This window comes from Vipera berus (assembly GCF_964194415.1).
Source record: "Vipera berus genome assembly, chromosome: 17".
NCBI lineage: Eukaryota > Metazoa > Chordata > Lepidosauria > Squamata > Viperidae > Vipera > Vipera berus.
The window spans coordinates 5,585,552-5,607,610 of NC_138220.1; the positions used below are offsets into that span (position 1 = coordinate 5,585,552).

General features: G+C 46.9%; 1 protein-coding gene across 6 annotated transcripts in view; it reads left to right on the forward strand.

Moving 5' to 3' along the window:
* The window catches only part of ARHGEF10L (Rho guanine nucleotide exchange factor 10 like), a 64,590-nt gene that overhangs the window by 6,068 nt on the left and 36,463 nt on the right, over positions 1-22,059 (forward strand). For 2 of the 6 annotated variants that reach the window (XM_081341476.1, XM_081341477.1), the window contains exons 1-7: positions 2,033-3,699; positions 5,678-5,705; positions 12,081-12,163; positions 12,354-12,443; positions 14,915-15,087; positions 17,505-17,607; positions 20,422-20,526. In XM_081341476.1, the coding sequence (XP_081197602.1) occupies positions 3,381-3,699; positions 5,678-5,705; positions 12,081-12,163; positions 12,354-12,443; positions 14,915-15,087; positions 17,505-17,607; positions 20,422-20,526 (901 nt within the window). In that variant the 5' untranslated portion in view covers positions 2,033-3,380. Of the gene's footprint in view, positions 1-1,798; positions 1,901-2,032; positions 3,700-5,677; positions 5,706-12,080; positions 12,164-12,353; positions 12,444-14,914; positions 15,088-16,196; positions 16,314-17,504; positions 17,608-20,421; positions 20,527-21,676; positions 21,938-22,059 lie in introns of those variants that run through there. The other 4 variants (XM_081341478.1, XM_081341479.1, XM_081341475.1 and 1 more) reach the window with 3 other exon arrangements.

Consider the following 22,059-nt stretch of genomic DNA (forward strand, 5'->3'; position numbering starts at 1 on the left):
GTGGTTGGACCCCCCGCAACAATGAGGAAGTTGGTTTATTTGTCTCATCCACAAAAGCAATTTGTAATTACAGTACACACCTTCCAGCGCTCCTATCGCTGTTTAGTTCTTTTTTTTTTTTCCCACCCAGTTTGGCGGATTGACGATTGTGAAATTTTGGACTCTGCTCTCCATTCAAACACACACACACACACACACACACACAAACACACACACACACACTTACCACAAATTGCTGCAAGCAAAGGTTGACCCTGCACATTCTTGGCTGCCAAAATGTTTTGTTTTTCCTGATTCTCTTTTGGCAACCGTAAGGGTGTGATCAGGCATTTGTGCTTTCGACCAGACTGAATTAAACGGAGGCGGAAGGTGTTTTGAGTAACTTTCCCGGCTGGGCTGGACTACACCCTCCCTCATCCCCAGCCTTTGGCCGTGTGCCAGATGCGAAACTTTGGGGAACGGCCCAGAGATTGAATTTCTCCTCCCGGCCAGGTCAAATGACCGCAAGCATCATTTTTTTTCTTTTTTCTTTTTTTTTTTTTTGCAAATTTGGACGCTTAAGTCGCCTTTGGGGAAAATGCCCAAGTTAAAACGAGCGTCGTTTGTGAGTGCAGGTGTAATGCTTGTTTCTCTGGCTAGCCAGGTGGGTTAAGGTTGTGTGAAGGCAGTCACGGGGGCCCTCCTGCCACCCGAACTGGGCACTTCCAAAACTCAGCCCCATCGGGCAGATGTCGGAAAGCCTCTTTAGTCTAACAAGTGCCCGATGGGTGCCAACCGATCGATCTTCCCCGCAGCTAGCCAGGTTTCTCTCTTTCTCTAGCCGCCATCTGGTTCCTGCCAGGGGAGGAAAAACAGGCCAATTTACCCACCATCTGCCAGCATATTGCGGTTGGAGAGCTAATTGGGTAATCCTACGTTACCCATGTTTGGTGGTTCTTTTGTCGCTTCAGGGCAAACGCGTTAGCCCGGTTGCGGAACCTGGCGAAAAAGAAGGCAAACGTGTTTTCTCAGCATGTCGGCTTGCAACATAGGTTGGCCCTGGCAGTGGCACATCTCCTCTGCCACCGCCCAGCGTTGGCACGGAAAGGTGGATCGTCGGGCAGGGTGATTGATGCCTGCCCCCAAACTGCAAAAATGGCGTGCTAGGTTTTCTTCGCTTGAACGGCCTCGAGAAGGTTCAAGCCCGGTTAATGTCTGAATTGGCGCACTTCCGTCGCCGTCTCATTCCCCAGCACGTGGTGGAGTGGCCTCAGTGAGGACTAGAGCGATGATTAGCCAGCTTCACGGCCTTCTCCGCAACTGGAACAACTGGACGGGTGCATTTTGTCCCCCGTAGCCAAAAGACAAATCAAAGCATGGCGTTTTTATTCTTCTGTCTTTTTCAGCAAAACTGACGCAAGCTGAATACCTATGATAATTTTTTGGACCGCGTTTTTCTCCTTCTTCCTTCTTAACGAGGAAGTGTTAAGGAGTTTAAAGGACTGAGCAGACGTAGGCGACGAATTCCCCCCCCCCGGGCAGAAAATTGCAAAAGTAAAATGTTACCTTTGCGAGCCCGGGAAAAAGTCACGCGCAGATGCCACCACGGGCTGCCCTCTGCTATTTTTTATTTTTTTAGCCGATTCCCGCACGGATTGCACGCTGCCCCTGACTCGCACGTGGTGTATGCCCGCTGCAAATTATTTTACAGAGAAAAGGAAGCTTTAAATAAGGACAAGAATCGAGGGGAAAACCTTTTTTCTTTTTTGGGAAGAGCAAAAATCCCTCTGAACAGGTTTAATTTCCTTTTCTCCTTTAGGGTACCGGCCGGGGAAGGAGAGAGGAGAGAAGTCCCAGGAAAGTGTGGGAGACAGAGAGACACAGATGACCTCTTCCCAGCCCCCGCAAAGGGCGTCACTAGGTACCGTCACCTGCAAAGCAGCGGGTTGCCTTTCTGCAAAAACCCAGACGCAAAGAGGCTCCTAGGTCCGTCCGCGCCGATGTAAAATATCTGTTTCCACCTATATCCGCAGTTGCAGGGAGTTCAGCTTGCATACAAACGGAGAACAAGTAGCTAGTCCTCATTGTCGCTGGAGCATAAATGATTTGTCTTCTGGACGGGTGGTCTCCGATTTGCAGCCCTCTTTGAGCCCAGTTCATAAAGTGTGACACCGCTTAACCGTACCTTTTTTTTTTTGCAGCGGTCGTAAGTGTGAAAAACGCTAAATGAAATGTCGTAAGTCGGGGACTACCTGAACTTGCGGTTCCCGTTGGAGGGGGCTAAAAAAAATTTAAAAATCCCCCCCCCCATCTTTGCATTCCCGCAGCTTAAACTTAAGCCTCGCCGTGATCTCCTGTGCTTTGGACGTATTTTAAAAAAAATACGCTTTTCCTTCCAAAGCTCCCAAGGGAGAATTTCTCACTGGTCTGGCTTACTTACTCGAGTCATTCACGATGTTTTCCCTCTCCGGCTTTAATCCCTGGTCTTTGGGGAGCTGGAGCTGGTCTAAATCGGGAGCCAGCTGAAACCAGATTCCATGCAGGGACGTTTCACTCCGTGCTGAGCTAGAGAAAAGGAGACGAGAGAGAAGCAGGGGGTCATATTTGAAAGAAATATCTGTTTTTTGCAGCTGTCAACTTTTAAACCTTGTTCCTTTTAGAACCGGACCCACCAATCCCATCTGCAAATGAGGAATTAAAACACCAACCTGATTGAAATTCATAAAAGTCACCCGGATCGCTTCATTTGACTAACCTGATTGGAGATTCTTCTATTTCTTGTCTCTTTTTAGCAGCCCAAATTTCGTTCTTTCTTGGGATTTGCAACTCCCCCAGCACGAACAGCCTTGGAGAAAGGCAGGCGGGGTCCGCTAGAACAACAGCAACAAAAAAATACGCGTTTAGAAGGAAATGTGTATAGGTAGTTCTCAAACTTACGACGATTTGTTTAGCGGCTGAACAGCACTGGGAAAAAAGCGGCTTAACCAGCCGTCCTCGTACCTACGATCGTCACGTGATCAAAATTCGGGCAACTGGCATGGACTTACGACGGTTGCATCGTCCCAAGGTCACCTGATCTCCGTTTGTGACCTTCGCAGCCGACTTTTGACGAGAAGAGTCGAGCCCGATTCGCATAACCGCAGTTGCAAAAAAAAAAAAAAAAAGGCCGTAAAATCGGCCGCCATTCGCTGAACAGCCGCTTTGCTTGGCGGTGGGAATTCTGGTTCCAGCCGGTCGTAAGTAGAGGACTGCCTGCATAAAAGCAGGTTAAAAACTGGCTGTTGAACTGAGCAGCCTTGATTCGTGTCGCACGTCGGGCCCGGAGGAACGTTCTGCCAGGAAACCATAGGTCTGAACGTGCTTCGTTCTCCAATCTTTAAAAACGGACGGAAGAGAGTTTAATGAGGACTAGCTCCTTTTCTGCTCGAATTGATGATATTTCCTCTCTCTCTCTCTCTCTCGGTACAGGGAGCGAGGAGGATGCTGAAGACGCCGGAGAAGCCTTTGAATTTGAAGACAGCGAAGAGGAAGAGGCCACCCGTCTTGTGGTGAGCAATGCCAGGACGGAGCTGGGCGCCAAGGGGGCATTGCAGGACCCTCCCCCAAGGCGAAGGTCCAGCATCAGCGATGACCTGGAGCCATTAGGCCACTGGGATGCAGAGGAGGCCCTCCTGGAGGATCGGATCCCTTTGACCACCTCTGATTCCAGCGCCCACCTTGGTAAGAGCAGGCTGGTGGGAGGCAAGCGTTCGGACCTCATTCGGCTACAAACCAGCTTTTATTTAGCAATTTTCATCCATTTATACAGCCGCCCATCTGAAGGGCGCGACTCTGGGCAGCTCCCAATAGGAGAAACCAGTGCAAATATTAAAAAGAGATAAAGAGATAAAGCGCGCACGGATGCTTGGGGAATTTATGAAGAGCCTCAATCCAACAAGAAATGGAATTTTTCAAGGCCTTTTCTCCAGCTTGCTAATCATATCCACTGGACCTGTAAACCTAGAAAAATGCATTCGTTGCTTGCTAGAGAGGCTATGTAGGACATGGTGGCTCAGTGGGTTAGGACGCTGAGCTTGTTGATCAGAAGGTCGGCAGTTTGGCGGGTCGAATCCCGAGTGCCGCGTAGCAGAGTGAGCGCCTGTTACTCGTCCCAGCTTCTGCCAACCTAGCAGTTCGAAAGCACGTAAAAATGCAAGTAGAAAAATAGGGACCACTCCGGTGGGAAGGTAACAGCCTTCCGTGCGCCTTTGGCATCTAGTCATGCCGGCCACATGACCACGGAGACGTCCTCGGACAAGCGCTGGCTCTTCGGCTTTGAAACGGAGATGAGCACCGGCCCCTAGAGTCGGAAACGACTAGCACGCGTGTGCGGGGGAACCTTTACCTTTACCTTAGAGAGGCTATTGCCCAGGGGTCTCCAAACTCAGCCTTTTTATGACTTGTGGACTTCAACTCCCAGAATTCTCCAGACTGGAGTTGAAGTCCAGACATCTTTAAAGACACCAAGGTTGAGAAACAGTGGTCTACTCTGTCCCCCCCCCTTTCTTAAGCTTGTTCCTTTTCATCTGCCTTCTATTCCTTGCCTCTCCTTTAATTCCCTTTTTTATCATTTTTCTTGGCCTTGATTCTGTATATACTTACCTGGGAAGAAAACCCATCAAACACACTAGTGCTTACTCGTGTGTAGGCAAGCACAGCCTTGCAGATTAGTAGGGGTCATTGCATCTTCCTGCCCCACGGGTTCTGTGTAGGACCCTCTTCCTATTAATATTATTACATTGTTAGATGTTAAATAACATTTAACAAGCACAGTACTTAAGCAAAATGGTCCAGTTGAGATCTGCATATGTGGGACTGATTGGGGTAGATTGCAGGGGTGACACCGAAATATAATTTTACCATATTTTATCTATATCTTAAACTATTGCATTCTATTCCAATTTCATTTTAGACTGCATTTTATCCCAATTTCATTTTATTGTACTCCAGTTTCGTTTTAAATGGCGTTTTATCTAATTCCGTTTTGAATTGCTTTCATCAAATTTTAGTAATAATTTGTTTCTGGAACTTTGCACTTTGATACGGCCCAGGGGCTAATCAATCAGTCAATCAATAAAAATATTATTACGGTTGGTGGCAGAGTCAGGCAGATGTTTTGACCAGATTTGGCATTTTTATCCACTTACCCGGTCCTTCCCAAGGACCTGGGATAGGCAGATGCTGCGGTTTAATAATATTAAAAGTATGGTCGTAGGATGTCAGCGTTTCCAAATTAAGCTGCCTCTTGCAATTGACCGCTGGGGATTCTGTCAACGCCGAATGTGTTAAAAGTGGTGCTCCAGATGTTTTGGAATATTATTATAATATTAACCAAGACATTCAAACGTCCCCTGATTTTAAATCACCATATATCCCACATAGAACGCAGCTCCGTAATGTTTTAAAAATTAGTGCAGTACAGATAGTCCTTGACTTACAACAGTGTGTTTAGTGACTATTTGAAGTTACGACGGCACTGGTCATACATTTGAGGACTGCCTGTATGTCAGGGCACCTTCCTAGCTGTCGAACCCAGCTTCATAATCACACATTTTTCCCAGAAGCCGACAAGTAGGAAGACTTAGATGCAGAGAAAGCTGTTTGTTCTTCGAGCGTCTCAGTTTACTGACTGATGGGAGTAATTTTCTCTTTTTAACAGATTGCCGAGTTCCGCAGTCCCAGGCTGAGTAAGTGACTCGTTGTACTTTACACTTTAAGGAAAAAAAAGAGAATAAGGAAATGGGTGCCTGTTGGCTGGAGAAGTTAATTCTGCCTTCTTTTTTCTATCCTGGTTAATCACAGGGTGTGTGCAGGTTACTCAAAGTTTTTGAACAGGTGTGGCATTGTGGCAACTTACTGTAACTGGGGGGGGGGGTTTAATCCTGGCAGGGTCCCTATAGTTGCTGCTACAGATGTTGGCAGAGGTAGGAAAGCTGGTTTGTTTCTTGTTTTACGGATCCAGCACCTGGAGTCAATCGTGCTCATGTCCTCCCTTCCTTGCCCAGACTGGATTCTTCCGTTTTAATTTCTCCGTGACAATAATTTTTGGAAACCAAATCCGGAGATCTCTGGCCCTTCGTGGCAGAGATTGGCCTGGCGGTTTAATTTACGGTGTTTGGAACCAAGGGCGTTTCTCTCCAGCTAAAGAGAAGGCAGATACGTTGCTTTCCTTCTCTAAGGAAACGGCCCACGTGGTTGAGAAGAGCTTCCGAAATACAAATAAAAGCAGAGCAATCAAACTCCAATTTACCTGCCCCCCAGATAGATAGATAGATAGATAGATAGATAGTGTTATGACTCAGGGCCAGCCGGTGGGTCCGGCAGCCGGTTCAGATGTATCGGATGACTCAGATGAGGGGGAGGAGGAGGGTGTGGAAGACGAACCGGCTGATGATGGCTTGGAGGCTTCGCAGAGCCCTCAGCCGGGGCCCTCTTCTCAGCTGCGTGAGCCCGATAGTGCGGAGGATGATGACCCACAGCTGGCCCTGTTCAAGGACGCCCGACGCAGGAGGCAGTCGAGCAGGAACAAACAAAGAAAGGCTGTGGGACTCCTCGGGAGGAGGCACAGGGAGACCACGCCCTGAACTCTAAATAAAAGGAGTGTTTGGGGAGGGGCTGGTTGCTGAAAGCAACCCTTCCGCTTGAGGATTCAAGTTCCTGTGCTTTTGGTTTCTTGTTCTGTTGTTTTGCTTGTGAATTAAACTTGGCAGACGCTTTGCAACCTCAGACACTCTCCAGTCTCTACTGCTTGAACAGGGGTTTGCCTTATTACAAGGCCGGTAGTTGGCTGGTTCAGAACAGATAGATAGATAGATAGATAGATAGATAGATAGATAGATAGATAGATAGATAGATAGATAGATAGATAGATAGATAGATAGATCAAGTATTTTAAGCCACAGGCAAAATAAAGGGGGAGAGTTAATGTGTTTTGTTGGTTTTTCTAGTCGTACTTAGCTAATCAGTTAATTTGGTTTGCTAAAATAAAACTTGCAAGTTGTATTAAAAGAGTCCCATTCTTTTGCAAAAAGTAAAAAAAAATGCTCTTCCTGGCATTCAAAGCTTTCTTTCTTTCTTTCTTTCTTTCTTTCTTTCTTTCTTTCTTTCTTTCTTTCTTTCTTTCTTTCTTTCTTTCTTTCTTTTTCTTTCTTTTTCTTTCTTTCTCTTTCTTTCTTTCTTTCTTTCTTTCTTTCTTTCTTTCTTTCTTTCTCTCACTCTTCCCTCTCTCCTTTCTCTCTCCTTTCTCTTTCTCCCTCTCTCTCTTTCTCTCTCTTCCCTCTCTTTCTCCTTTCTCTCTCTCCTTTCTCTCTCTCTCTCTCTCTCTCTCTTCCCTCTCTCTCTCTCCTTTCTTTCTCTTTCTGTTTCTTCTTTTTCTCTCTCACTCTTTCTTCACTCTCTCTCTCTCTCCTTTCTCTCTCTCTCTTCTTTTTCTTTCTCCCTCTCTCTCTCTCCCCCCTCCCTTTCTCCTTTCTTTCTCTTTCTCCTTTGACACTCTTATGCTCTGTCTCAAGCTAGCAATGGCTAAAAGCTGACTGATCACACGAATGGCTTCGGATAGGCTTCAGAGCTTGTGTGAATGCGGCCTCCTTGTTTTCAGTCTCCTAGGAACCCCGATTTTGTTTCCCAACCTTCCTGTGTTGCTTGAGGGACTCGAGGCTTGCTTGCAAAAATTTCCACGTTCAATCTCTGGAAGGATTGAAAAAGAAGCCATGAAACATAAAAAATACTTTTTTGAAAAATGAGGAAGAGTCATTTAGGGCGCTAAGGTGCATCTGGCTCTGTGTGTGTGTGTGTGTGTGTGTGTGTGTGTGTGTCTCCTTCGCTGTGTTTTGAAGGCCACCTCGAGTCATGCAAGTTGCAGAAATGTGGTTAGGCTGGTTGGGTTTATTTTCCTTTATCAAAAAGGCCAAATTAGTTTATTTTTGTGACCTTCCTCAAGTTTATAGCTCTTACAAAGCTTTAGCAAGGACCCGGATGGAGGTCAGAGGGCATCTCTGCTACCCTCTAACTGTGGCCTGGATTTTTACAACAGCTTTACTCCTCTCCCAAACACAAAAGTCAAAAGAGAATTGTGCATCTTCCTTCAGCGATGAGGTTCACAAATGCACACAAAGCCGATATTGAACGAGCTAACTTCTGCCACGTGGGAACTCCCTAACTGAGTTTGCAAAGCAGTTTCAAAATGGGCGCCTTCATTAAGCCCCCCAAGGCAAACAAAGCTGGTTTGAACTGAGATGTTGGCTTGCTTGTTTTACACAAACTCAACTTGTTGGATTGGTTTATGGTTGGTAGTGTGTAATGTCAGGTTTTTGTGGATGTTCTGCCTCTGGGAAATTTTTTTTTAATTTTAATTCCATTTATATCCCGCCCTTCTCCGAAGACTCAGGGCGGCTTACAAGCTTAGCAGTAGCCTTCATTCTATGTATATGCCTGCTTATTAGGGCTTTCACACACACCCCAGCGGCATTATTACAAAGTCAGCTTAATTGCCCCCAACAATCTGGGTCCTATTCCTTACAGAAGACTCCTTGTTTTCCCCCAAAGTTTTGAGGGAGCAGCCACGCCAAACCTGCTTTGGGAAAGTTCTTTTTAAGTGTTGACGATTGGCGTCTGTCCCGGCTAGCAGCAGTGGAATTAGGCCTCTGTTAGGAAACTTAATGCAGATCTTGAAAAGCACATTCTGGCATCTGGGCATGGGGGTTTCCAGGACAGGGGAGGGGGGGGGGTCTTTGATGGGCAGGAAATTAAGGGAAGAAGGTTAATAAATCTGCAATATTTGGATGGTGGGAACGAGCAAAGCGTGAGGATGCTGAAAGCTCCCTTCTGCCCCCCAGTGGCCGCGGGAAGGAAGACACAAATCTGAGTTTGGGGGCTGATTTTTTAAATTTAATTTAATTTAATTTTAATTCCATTTATATCCCGCCCTTCTCCAAAGACTCAGGGCGGCTTACAAGCTTTACACTATATTTTTACACTAGTCTAGTCCCAGGGGTAGGCAACCTTGGCTCTTTTATGACCACGCTGACTCAGGAATTCTGGGAGTCATAAAAGAGCCAAGGTTGCCATCAAACCTGGTCTAGGTTTTATTGCAACGGGCGAACATTTTGCCTGAGAATTTCCCCCCCTCCCTCCGCCGTTCAACCCCGTTTTACTTCTCTGTTTTTTAATTTTTTTTTCCCTTTTGGCTTCTTGCCTGAAACAAGCGCTCTGCAGAATTGAAGTTCGGTCGGTTTCGCTTTTGAGTTAACCCAGTGTAGAGATGCGATAACAAGATTAGGAAACTTTTCCTAGCAATGTGACAACGAGGGATATTTCTCCCCCTTCCCCGCTTTTTGCTGTTTCTTGCAACCGTTTGGATTAATTCGGGAAAGGATCCCGTTTGCTTTTTTTTTTTCTTTCCAAACTTTCCAAAAAGAAGGACCAAATCTCGGAGCAGTGAGGAAAGAATCCAAGCCAGACAGCTCATCTCCTTTGCTGTTTCTGGGATGATGATGATGATGATGATGATGATGATGATAATAATAATAATAATAATAATAATAATAATAATAATAATAATAATAATAATAATAATAATAATAAATTGGAAGGGACCTTGGAGGTCATCTAGTCCAACCCCCTGCTAAGGCAGGAAACCTTATACCATTTCAGACAAATGGCTGTCCAGTCTCTTCTTAAAAACTTCCAGTGTTGGAGGATTCACCACTTCTGGAGGCAGGTTGTTCCACTGGCTAATTGTTCTAACTGTCAGGAAGTTTCTCCTTAGTTCTAGGTCGCTTCTCTCCTTGACTAAGTTTCCATGATTATCCATGATTATCCCGAGCTGCTTCCTGGTTCCCACAGATAAAGGAGTCCAGACAGACGTAAAGGCTAACGAAAGAAAGATTTTTTTTTTAAAAAAATTGCTTAGTTAATGCAATCTCTGTCTCTCCTTTCTTTCCACTGGCCGGTGAGAGAGGCTTTTAATTTTGGGATCTATTCCCGGCACTGTCCATTAAGGAAGCTGGCTTGAAAAAGGGCTCCATTTACAAGGATGGGGGGGAGGGGGAGGGAGAATAGGATTTTGTCTCCTCACAGCCCCCCCCCCCTTCATGCCTTGCAAAGAGAGGGAGGGGCCTGGTGCTGTGTTGCTGCATAAGAGACACAAAATCTGAATAGCCTTCCCCTGAAAGGCGGGGATGCTTGCAAAGGACGACTGCCAACTTCAGGGTAGGATTTCCCGGAATTTTTTTTTTCCTTCTAATGTTACCTCCTTTCTCTCCTGTGCTCAGAAATTTGGAGGGGTGTGTGTGTGTGTGTGTGTGTGTGTGTAAACCACCAAAGAGATGGTGAGGGGTGAGCAGGAGCAAAACCGCTAACCCGTCGTAGATAGTGCGAGGCTACGCTTAAAAAAAAACAGTAAAGGCATTGTAGGTCGTGGGAGATTGTGTGTGTGTGTGTGTGCGCGCGTGTGTGTGCGCGCACGTTTTATACAGATAATCAGGTCTGGGCCCATTCAAAGGAATCTCCTTGTTGTGAGTCAGCTGGGATGGTGATTTGGGGTTTATTTGCAGGAAATAAGTTAGTTGGCAGACTAACAACCCCCCCAATTTTTTCTTTTCTAAATTAAGATGGGGGGGAAGCTTTGTTAGGGTGCTTTTGTGCCCCTGAGGGTTTGGGCGGGGGGTTTGTTTTGCCACTTGGGCTGCCTCCAAAGCTCCTTGATGCTAGGAGTGTGTTAAATGCTTAGTGGCAGTTTCCTAAGAGTAATTATGGGCCGTGGGTTGTTATGGGGAGGGGTCCTCAGCAGAACTTTCCCCTCCCCCCCCTTAAAAGGTAAAGGTTCCCCCGCACATGCGTGCTAGTCGTTTCCGACTCTAGGGGCCGGTGCTCATCTTCGTTTCAAAGCCGAAGAGCCAGCGCTTGTCCGAGGACCTCTCCATGGTCATGTGGCCGGCATGACTAGACACCAAAGGCGCACGGAACACCGTTACCTTCCCACCGGAGCGGTCCCTATTTTTCTTCTTGCATTTTTTACGTGCTTTCGAACTGCTAGGTTGGCAGAAGCTGGGACGAGTAACAGGCGTTCACTCTGCTACGCGGCACTCGGGATTCGACCCGCCAAACTGCCGACCTTCTGATCGACAAGCTCAGCGTCCTAACCCACTGAGCCACCGTGTCCCCCCCTTATTGCCTGCTAATTAAACCATGCCCTCTATATAAGCTGGGCAGTCTGTGCCAAACGGTGCGGCTTTAAGGACCCGGCCAAGCGTTTTTGCTCTTTCCTTTAAATTGCTGCAATTTAGGGGGTTTAATCTAACCTTGCAGCCATTCGTGGGACTTTATTCGACTTTATTCTTGCCGGTCCTGATAGTTTTGGCACACGGATTTCTTCTCTAGGAAGAAGTTGGGAGTTAAAACGGAAATAACAAGATCCTTTACCGAGTGGATTCTAGCTGATTTGGGGGCATGGCGTTGTTTACTTCCTTTAAGACACACCTGCCCAGGTACCATGAAAGGTTTTCAGGTGGGCACAGATCCAAAAACACACTTTTTGGCTGGAGGATAGAGAATTAGGATTCCCGTGGTAACTTAACACGGAGGGTTTGAAGAGCTGCTGATGGTTTAGGATGCTGAGCTTGTCAATCAGAAGGTCGGCAGTTGGGCGGGTCGAATCCCGAGTGCCGCGTAACAGAGTGGAGCGCCTGTTACTCGTCCCAGCTTCTGCCAACCTAGCAGTTTGAAAGCACGTAAAAATGCAAGTAGAAAAATAGGGACCACTCCGGTGGGAAGGTAACAGCGTTCCGTGCACCTTTGGCGTCCAGTCATGCCGGCCACGTGACCACGGAGACGTCCTCAGACAAGCGCTGGCTCTTTGGCTTTGAAACGGAGATGAGCACCGGCCCCTAGAGTCGGAAACGACTAGCACGCATGTGCGGGGGAACCTTTACCTTTACCTTAAGACATAATAATGTGTCGCTTGCTTGGGGTTTTGGGAAGAGAAGGGTTTGTGGGTGTGAAAAAAAAACACCTCTGGATTTCCCCCCCCCTCCAGTTTTTCAAAAACCACCTTCCTGTTTCAGATTGGCGGCCCCTGTGAGCAATGGAGATTTTTCTCAGACGGGGACACGAATCTACAGCTGGAAACGAAGACATTCATCTCAAGGTGGGACCTGTTTTCTACTGATGGCTGAGCGTGGGACGCATCAGATCCCTCGCTCCGAATTGCTCCCTGCGCCGTTCCAGCGGGCCAGGTTTCTAGTCCTCATGGCAGTCTTGCTGTCGTTGGCTTCCATGTGGTCAGATTCATCCTAGGCTCAGTGGCCCTCCCTACCTTGTGTCGTTCTCTATTCCAGGTGATCAGCTTTCTTTCCCCTCTGCAGACGATGAAGTGATTTACGACGATGTTCCTTTCGAGAAAGAGAAAGTCGATTTGCGGCAGTGTGGTAGGCACACACCCCACGGCTCTTTTTGTTCAAGATCTCGCACCGTTTTTTCTTTCCCTGTCCTTTACCATTCTTCCTTTCTTATCACAAATATTCTTTTACCGGTCTTGCTAGGATGGTCTTCAGCAAAGATTTCTTGCAAGAAATTCAGCAAAATCAGGAGACAGATAGATAGATAGACAGACAGACAGAAAGGGAGAGAAAGAAAGAAAGAGAAAGAAAAAAACAAGAGAAAGATAGAGAAATAGAGAGAAACAGAAAAAGAGAGAGAAAAAAGAAAAAAGACAAGAAAGAGATGATAAATGAAAAGGAGAGAGAGAGAGAGAGAGAGAGAGAGAGAGATTGAGAGAGATTATAAATGAAAGAAAAGGAGAGGAACCAATGCATAATTCTGAATAAATAAGTCCATGGTGTTGAGCTTGTTTTATCTAGGTAAAGGCAAAGGTTACCCTGCACACGCGTGCGAGTCGTTTCCGACTCTAGGGGCCGGTGCTCATCTCCGTTTCAAAGCCGAAGACCCAGTGCTTGTCCGAGGACGTCTCCGTGGTCACGTGGCCGGCATGACTAGACGCCAAAGGTGCACGGAACACCGTTACCTTCCCACCGGAGCGGTCCCTGTTTTTCTACTTGCATTTTTTACGTGCTTTCGAACTGCTAGGTTGGCAGAAGCTGGGACGAGTAACAGGCGCTCACTCTGTTACGCGGCACTCGGGATTCGACCCGCCCACCTTCCGACCTTTTGATCGACAAGCTCAGCGTCCTAACCCACTGAGCCACCACGTCCCTTGTTTTATCTACCTGCTCTTAATAGAATGCAACCCCATTTTTGTATGAATTAGAAGTATATATTCAGTTTTTCTTTTTTAAAAATTTACTTCCGAATCTTAGAGGAATTTTCTTCGCCAGGACTTCCCTTACAGGCTGATAAGCAATCTGTGATTTCCCAATTTCTTTTCCATCTGTGAACAGGTGGTCAAGAATCGCTCTCCAAACATGCTCAGAGGACTTTGATCTGCCCTCCTGCCCTCTGATGATCCTTAATACAAAAGTGCTTCTACTTTATTGATTTAAAACTTTTTATAGTTTATAAGGTGGCATGCAGCCAAGTGAAGCAAGGAGATTATTTGTTGTTCATTTCTCCTTTCTCTGCTAATCCATCCATGGCTAAGCACCAGTTCCCTATACTTCATTTTGTTTTGTGTATTTTTCCCCCGTGCAATGTTTTCTCTGAAATTTAATCCATTTTTATAGAAGCCAGAGGATTTCTCTTGCCAAATGCCGATGCTTTTTCTACAATTCCTTAACATTTTCAGACCTAATTTGTAACATTTCTCTTTTAGCCATAAAAGAAAATGAATAAAAATCAATTTTTACACTAGCTGGCCTGGTCTGGATTGGCAAAAACCCTATGGGGCTTTTCAGAGTGTGCTTATCATTAAAAGATTTCTGTTTCGAAATTCCCGTTTTATTTTTCCCGCTCAGCGTAGCGAGAGGGATGTTTAATGTTGCTTTCGCCCCTTTGGGAAATAGTTAATGGTGCGATATTTAATTCCTTCCTTCCTTGTTTGTCATTACTACAGAATATAAGCATTTAGGGGCTTATGAATTTCTCCTCTTGTTTTAAATAAAAACTTTCAGCTTAGTCTAGGAAGAAATTGACCGAGTATCACTTAGGAAGATAACAACAACAACAACAACAACATTGGAAGGGACCTTGGAGGTCATCTAGTCCAACCCCCTGCTCAGGCAGGAAACCCCATACCATTTCGGACAAATGGCTGTCCAGTCTCTTCTTAAAAACTTCCAGTGTTGGAGCATTCACAACTTCTGGAGGCAGGTGGTTCCACTGGTTAATGGTCCTCACGGTCAGGAAATTCCTCCTTAGTTCTAGATATTAGTTCTAGATATTCTATCTTACAGGTAGTCCTTGACTTATGACCACAGTTGAGCTTGACATTTCTGCTCTTCTTCTGCTTTGCCTCATTTTACAACCTTCTGGGCCACCGTTGCTAAGTGGATCGCCGTAGTGGTCATTAACAAGGTTGCTAAGCGAATCTGGCTTCCCCCACCCCATTGGCTTTGCTTGTCTGAAGGTCACGTGACCCCGGGACATGGCGACCGTCATCAGTATGAGTCCGTTGCCGAGCATCTGAATTTTGATTCTGGAGATGCTGCCGCCGTTGTAAATATGGAAGACGGTCATAAATCATTTTTTTTTCAGCCCTGTTGTAACTCCGGTCGCTTAATGAATGCTTGTAAGTCAAGGACTACCTCTACTTGGCTAATAATCTGAAGTTTTTCCCTCTTAATTCCGCTTTTCTTTTCTTATCTTTTTTTAAAAATTCATCCTGTGCCACTGATGTCTCTTCTTCCGTTTCACCTCCTTGTTCGTTCTCTTTCTTCTCCTCTTCGTGCTGGGATCCCCTTTCCTCCATCCGTGCCGGATTGACCGTCCTCTCTCCCTCTTTCAGATTCAGAGAGAAGCTTAATTTATGAAGATGTCCCACACGCCAGGCCCACCTCACAGGAGCCGGAAGATTTAGGTTGGAGCTCCAGCGAATTTGAAAGCTACAGCGAAGACTCGGCCGACGAAAGCAAGGCCGATGTGGTCCAGGCCAAACCCAAAGTCTCCTTCCAGCCCAAGGTAATCGGAGATCGGAAAGGGTAAAGCCACCCCTTTTGTGGGGGCTGCAACCGGTCGGTCCCCCTTAGAGCAGAGATCTCCATCCAACAAGGCTGGTGGACTTCAAGTCCCAGAATTCCCCAGCCAGTGTGGAACTCTGGGAGTTGAAGTCTGCAAGTCTGGCCAAGATGGGACATCTCTGCCTTAGAGAAGTCAGATCTTTCTCTGAGGGCATCTTGAGTTGATCTCTAGAGCAGGGGTAGGCAACCTCGGCTGTTTTATGACTCGTGGACTTCGACTCCCAGAATTCCTGAGTCAGGTGACCTCCATCCAACAAGGCTGGTGGACTTCAAGTCCCAGAATTCCCCAGCCAGCGTGGAACTCTGGGAGTTGAAGTCCGCAAGTCTGGCCGAGATGGGACACCTCTGCCTTAGAGAAGTCAGATTTTTCTCTGAGGGCGTCTTGAGTTGATCTCTAGAGCAGGGGTAGGCAACCTCGGCTCTTTTATGGCTCGTGGACTTCAACCCCCAGAATTCCTGAGTCAGGTGACCTCCATCCAACAAGGCTGGTGGACTTCAAGTCCCAGAATTCCCCAGCCAGCGTGGAACTCTGGGAGTTGAACTCCGCAACTCTGGCCAAGATCTTTCTCTGGGGGCGTCTTGAGTCTTGACTTAATCTCTAGAGCAGGGGTAGGCCACCTCGGCTCTTTTATGACTCGTGGACTTCGACTCCCAGAATTCCTGAGTCAGCATCCCTGACTCAGGAATTCTGGGAGTCGAAGTCCACGAGTCACAAAAGAGCCGAGGTGGCCTACCCCTGCTCTAGAGGATGACTCGCGAGGTCTCCTCGAAAAGCAATTTCGGCGCTCTTCATTTCTCTCGGTTGGAGATGTTTGAATTCGCCTCCCGGATCCAAGTTGAGGGGGGGCAAGTGGGGGGGGGGGTTACAGGGCTGCTGTAACTCTGCTGCTGTTGCTGCTGTCTGCCAGCCACGCACGCGGTGCTTTGCGATGTCTCCCCATCTTTGCTGAGATTCTGGCTGCTCACCGCCATTTCTGTGCCTGTCTCTCTTCCTTCCTCTTCCTCTCCTTCTCCGTTGGCGCTCACGGTTTTTTTTGGGGGGGGTGGCAGCTTTCTCCCGACCTTCACAGACTAAAAGAGAGATGTTCCAGGACTAAGACGGAGATCCTGGCTTTGAAAGTCGGGGGCAGAGAGATGCAACAACTGAAGCAAAGATACGATTTTAAGGTACTATCCGCCTTCCCCTGCCGCCCCCCCCCCCCGGTTATTTTCTTTTTCATTTCCCGTTTGGATTTGGGGGTGCAAAAAAAAACAACCCTGCATTTTCTGTTCCTGTCTGTCTGTTCCGGCTTCAACTCTTTGCTCGCTGCTTTGTCTGCTTTGCAAGAAAACACACACACACACACACACACACACACACACACACACACACACACACACACACACATATATATATATGTTTTCTGAGGTTTTCGCGGGTGTTTGTATGTGGATCTTTGGTCATTCGGGTTTTTCCCCACGTAGAATTCTACGTGGGGAAAAACCCGAATGACCAAAGATCCATATATATATATATAAAAAAACCCAAAAACCTGTAGCTTGTGTCTTGTCTTATTTAGACTTTTCTCCTTTGGGCTTCGGCGAGGTTGGGGTTAGGGAGCGAGGAGAGGAACTATCCAGAAAAATATTGAAAAAAAGAGGTTGATAAATAGAACAGCGGTCTTCCAACTTGGCCCTTTGAGGACTTGCGGACTTCAACTCCCAGAATTTCTCAGCCAGCCCAACTTGGCCCTTTGAGGACTTGTGGACTTCAACTCCCAGAATTCCTCAGCCAGCCCAACCTGGCCCTTGGACGACTTGTGGACTTCAACTCCCAGAATTCTGGGAGTTGAAGTCCACACTCACCAAAGGGCCAAGTTGGAAGACCCTTGAAATAGAATTTCACTGATTAGCGGGCTGAATTAGCGCTTGAATGGCAGTCAAGTGACCTCAGGGGAGCTGTGATGGTCATACATTCAAGGACCAGTTAGAAAATTACTTTCTAAGCACCGTTGCAACTTTGTACAGTTGCTAAACAGGACAGTCATTAAGGGAGGACTAGCTGTATTCTATTTATAGTTAGAAACTAAAAGTCTTCTTTAATCTCAGCATCCGGGGTTCTTCTCCAGAAGTTTGTTTACGACCATCACAGTATCTCACAGTCTCTTGATGTCTCATTTGACGACCCCTGCGAGGTCGTAAGTCTGTGACAGTCACAGGACATCTCGCCGAGTGGCAGAGTTGCTGGACTCCACAGCAATCATTAAGCCAGGATTAGCTTTGCTTTTCCCCCCAAATGGGAATAGGGTTTCTTTGCCAGGATGTCCAACAGCAACCGATTTGCCTTCTTTATTTGTTTTTAAAATTGATTTTCTGCAGATGACCCAGCTCATGAAAGCAGCGAAAAGCGGCACCAAGGATGGTTTGGAAAAGACCAAAATTGCGGTTATGCGAACTTTCCTGCATAAAAAAGATATTCCAGGTAACTGGGTTTATTTGACGTTCTTCACCAAGGGGAAAAAGTACAAGTAATCCTTGATTTAACAGCAGTTTGTTTAGTGACCATTCGAAGTTACAACAGCATGGAAAAAAAGTGACTTATCGTTACGACCATCGCAGCTTCCCCAGGGTCACGTGATCAACGTTCGGATGCTTGGCAACTGACTCGTATTTATGACGGTCTCAGCGTCCCTCCTCCCCTTTTGCCACCTCCTGACAAGCAATGGGGAAGCCAGATTCACTAAACAACTGTGGCAGGACAGGTCGCAAAATGGGGCAAAATTCACTTAACAAATGCCTCGCAACACTTACTGTGGTCGTAAGTCAAGGACTTCCTGTACTTGACACAATTATTTTACCCCCCCCCCTTTTTTTTGGTATCGTTTAACAGCACCTTAGAGGGACGCGGTGGCTCAGTGGGTTAGGACGCTGAGCTTGTCGATCGGAAGGTCGGCAGTTTGGCGGGTCGAATCCCGAGTGCTGCGTAGCAGAGTGAGCGCCTGTTACTCGTCCCAGCTTCTGCCAACCTAGCAGTTCGAAAGCACGTAAAAATGCAAGTAGAAAAATAGGGACCACTCCGGTGGGAAGGTAACAGCGCTCCGTGCGCCTTTGGCGTCTAGTCATGCCGGCCACGTGACCACGGAGACGTCCTCGACAAGCGCCGGCTCTTCAGCTTTGAAACGAAGATGAGCACCGGCCCCTAGAGTCAGAAACGACTAGCACGCGTGTGCGGTGGAACCTTTACATTTACCTTTTAACAGCCCCTTTAAAAGATAAGCAGCAAAGCTGTAGGAAATATAAAATCCAGATTATGAAGAGTATCAAGAGTAAAAGAGAATTCAGTGCCCCAACTGCACTGGTGGCTTGATCTCTAAAAGTTAAGATTTGGATGAAATAACGCTGGGCTCTTTCAGTTTCGGGTTGTTTCTGGAAAGTCCTCCGTTTCGTCATTAGACAAAACACAGTTTCTCTTTCCTACATCACTTCCCTTTATTGTAGCATTAGTGAAACTCCTGTGATTGGTGGGAAAAAGAGGTGGGAAATGGGCTAAAATGGGCATGTTGTTGGGTTGCTAATGGAGACTCTTGATGCGATTAAAATCGGCTGCCTTAAAAAATAAATAAATAGTATTCTGGGGTAGATGCAGGGCTCTCCAACTTTGGCAACGTTAAGACTTGTGGACTTCAACTCCCAGAATTCCCCTGAGTGGCTGGGGAATTCTGGGAGTTGAAGTCCACAAGTCTTAAAAGTCGCCACGGTTGGAGAACCTTGCCTTAAAAAAAATAAGAGAGAATCGATGGGAACGGGGACTTGAGGGTATAGACCCGTACTAGCTTTCCGAATTTCTTTGCAAAAATTTGTAGAATTGAGGGTTGTGTGCCTTCCGTCAGCCAGGTGGAAAGACAGACGGTGAGTGAGGGGTTTTCTTTACTGCCTGGAAATTCGAGCCACCGAATCTCACCTTTGCAAAGTCAAAAGTGAATGGTTGGGTTTGAGGAATAGAGCGTGGCTAATTCCTCTGGCTTGGGTAAAAAGACAAAAAATAAAATAAAATAAAAATCCCCCTCTAGATTTAACCTTGTTTGCAGAGACAGTGAGGAGTCTACTGCAAATGAAACCAGTATATTATTGTCAGTTTAGTAAATTATCTCTCTAATTTATGCCATTTCTGGGTATCTCTTTAATTCCAAGAAGTTTTTTTTCCGCAGAATATTTTTTAATAGTGTTTCTAATTCTCATAGAAACAGAGAAGAGACAAGACTCTCTCTCTCTCTCTCTCTCTTTCTTTCTCTTTCTTTCTTTCTCTTTCTTTCTTTCTTTCTTTCTTTCTTTCTTTCTTTCTTTCTTTCTTTCTTTCTTTCTTTCTTTCTTTCTCTTTCATTCTTTATCTATCTATCTATCTATCTATCTATCTATCTATCTATCTATCTATCTATCTATCTATCTATCTATCTATCTATCTATCATCTATCTAATCTTTTTTCTTTTCCCTTGCTCCCTTTCCCCCCTTCCTTCTTTCCTTCCTTCCTTCCTTCCTTCCTTCCTTCCTTCCTTCCTTCCTTCCTTCCTTCCTTCCTCCCTCCCTTCCTCCCTCCCTCCCTCCCTCCCTCGCTTCCTTTCTTCCTCCATCTTTCTCTGGGTAAATTAAACTCTGATGGTGTTTGAATTTGGAAAAAAAATGTTTTTTTAAAAAAAATGTGTTGTCCCTCTTTGAACATTTGCTGCAAACTAGGTTTGCTTCTGGGAAGCCAAGAATATTACCAATAGGGAGATGTGAGCTGCAGAACTCTCAGCCCGAGCGCTTTCTCTCTCTCTCTCTCTCTCTCTCTGACACACACAAAGACGAAACACAAACACAGATGGAGCTGGTGGTTCTCCTTCAGCCAGCCAGCCCTCCAAGTTCAATCCCAGCACCATTGCCTTGCCCACTTCCTCGTTTTGTGCGGCACAAAACGTTGCAAAACCTTGCTAGAATAACTACAAAAACTGCTTATGCAGGGGGAAAAAAAACATACTTGGTACCAGCTCGACTTAACATCCCCTTGAAGTTTCTTTTATCTGTCCGTATAATTGCATCGATGCGAGGCTTATGGGGGTGGGGAGCCCCACAAGGCTGTTGTTACTGAGCTAGGCAAAAAAAAAAAAAAAGATCCCCAAACTCAGCTTTTCAGGGTTTGAAGCAAAGCAGGGGGAACAGTGCCAGGATCCTGCCAAGTTGCTTTTCCCAAGAGAACAAGTGGGAATTCATGAGCGAAAGAATTCAGCGCGGCTGATGGCGGTTCTTCCTTCGCTGTAGCGGCGGATGGAGAGCCGAGCAGACGGGTTTCTGGATCAGAAAGGAAACGGTCTCTTTCTTGGACTGGCGAGCTTGCCATGGCCCGTAGCTTCTCCGCAGAGAGAGGTACGGATCCAGCTGGGATCCCTCCGGGAAGCAAAGCACGGCTTGGTGTGCAGTGTGGCATTAACTCGTGATTGCTAACGAAGCGGCTGACGGCTGACGGGGAGTTTGGCATCTTAACTGGGCTCTCTGAAAAATTGCCCCCTTTTTTTTTTACTGAAAGCAGACGGGGGAGCCACTCCGTGTCTTTATTTTGCGCCATTGCGTGGACACCGGTTTGGCAAGGGTCGTGGCCCCCGGCTAGACAAAATAATCTAGGTTAGGGGGGGGAAAAAGCGGGGGGATTTGAAAAGGGAGTTTGGGGGAGCACGGAAAGACCCATCCTTTGGAGAAAGCAAAGTTGACGTGAGTTCCCGCCGTCTATCCTATGTCTGTTTATCCTTGCTGACCGCTGGGTCCGGATGGCGACTCTTTTCGGCTAAGCCAGGATTGGCCCTTAGTGAGTTAACTAAGGATGAAGGTCTTGCAGCCTCTGAGCATTTATATCCAGAGATGGGGCTCTGCAGAGCCTCTCGCCTTGCGCGTCTTTGTTAAACACACTTTTTTTCTCTCCTCTTCGCGCTTTTAATTTAATTTAATTTAATTTAATAATTTTATTTATATATTTTAGACTTTCCCATCCGATCCGTTGACTTAATTCTCTCCCAGAGAATCTTCGGAGCAGGCAGCCGGATGCCCCGGTGTTTGTCTGTTCCTTCTAGTGGGGGGGGGGAAAGAAAAAGAAAAGAAAATGTTTTGCTCTCATTTCTATTCGCACCCTGTGGTCGTGTGTGTGTTTTTTTTTAATTCCCCCCCCCCCCGCCCTGTTGGAACAAATTGCCAGCGGTCTGAAAAAAAGGGGAAATAAAAATTGGGCAGCGTTTTTTTGTCGTGACAAGGGGCGTCTGCGAGGTCGGTGGGCCCGGAGCTCTGTGAGATGGTCTTCCACGACAGGATGTTTTTGGGAGACCCTTTCACCCCCCCCTCCCCCCCCTCGTCCTTTCTCCTTTCAAGCTGCTTCCGCTCGGAGCCGCCTCCCCGGATGGCAAGCGCTCCCAGGCAGCTGTTCCCAAAATTAGGGAAGGAAAGGTCAGCCTTGCCATCACTGGGCTATTCTCGTCCTCGTCACCCCACCCCGAGCAGCTCACGGGCTCCATTCCCCCCCCTTCCCACTCCCGCCGCCTGCTGCCGGCTTGAATCTACCTGGGGTCTGGCCGGTACCCTGATTCTCTTCTGCAAGGATGGAGAGCCCCCCGACTCAGTGGGAACGGATTTTTTTATTAAGTCGGGAGTTTTGAGAAAGAGGAAGTTTGGGGCTGCTCGGAGGGGAAAGAACTGGTCCCCACGGATAAGATGTGGCGGAAACGGCACCGGCCGAGGGCCAAGGATTACGTGATGGTTCACTTCTCCTCCTCCTCCTCCTCCTCCCTCTCAGGTAAGGCCAGGTAGTTTGGCTCACTCGTCATTGCCCAAGATACTTCACCCCCCCACCCCCTCGTGGGTCCCTTCAGTCCTGCGTTGACCGGTGGTTTTCTGGGTTTGGGGGCTTTGCCGAGA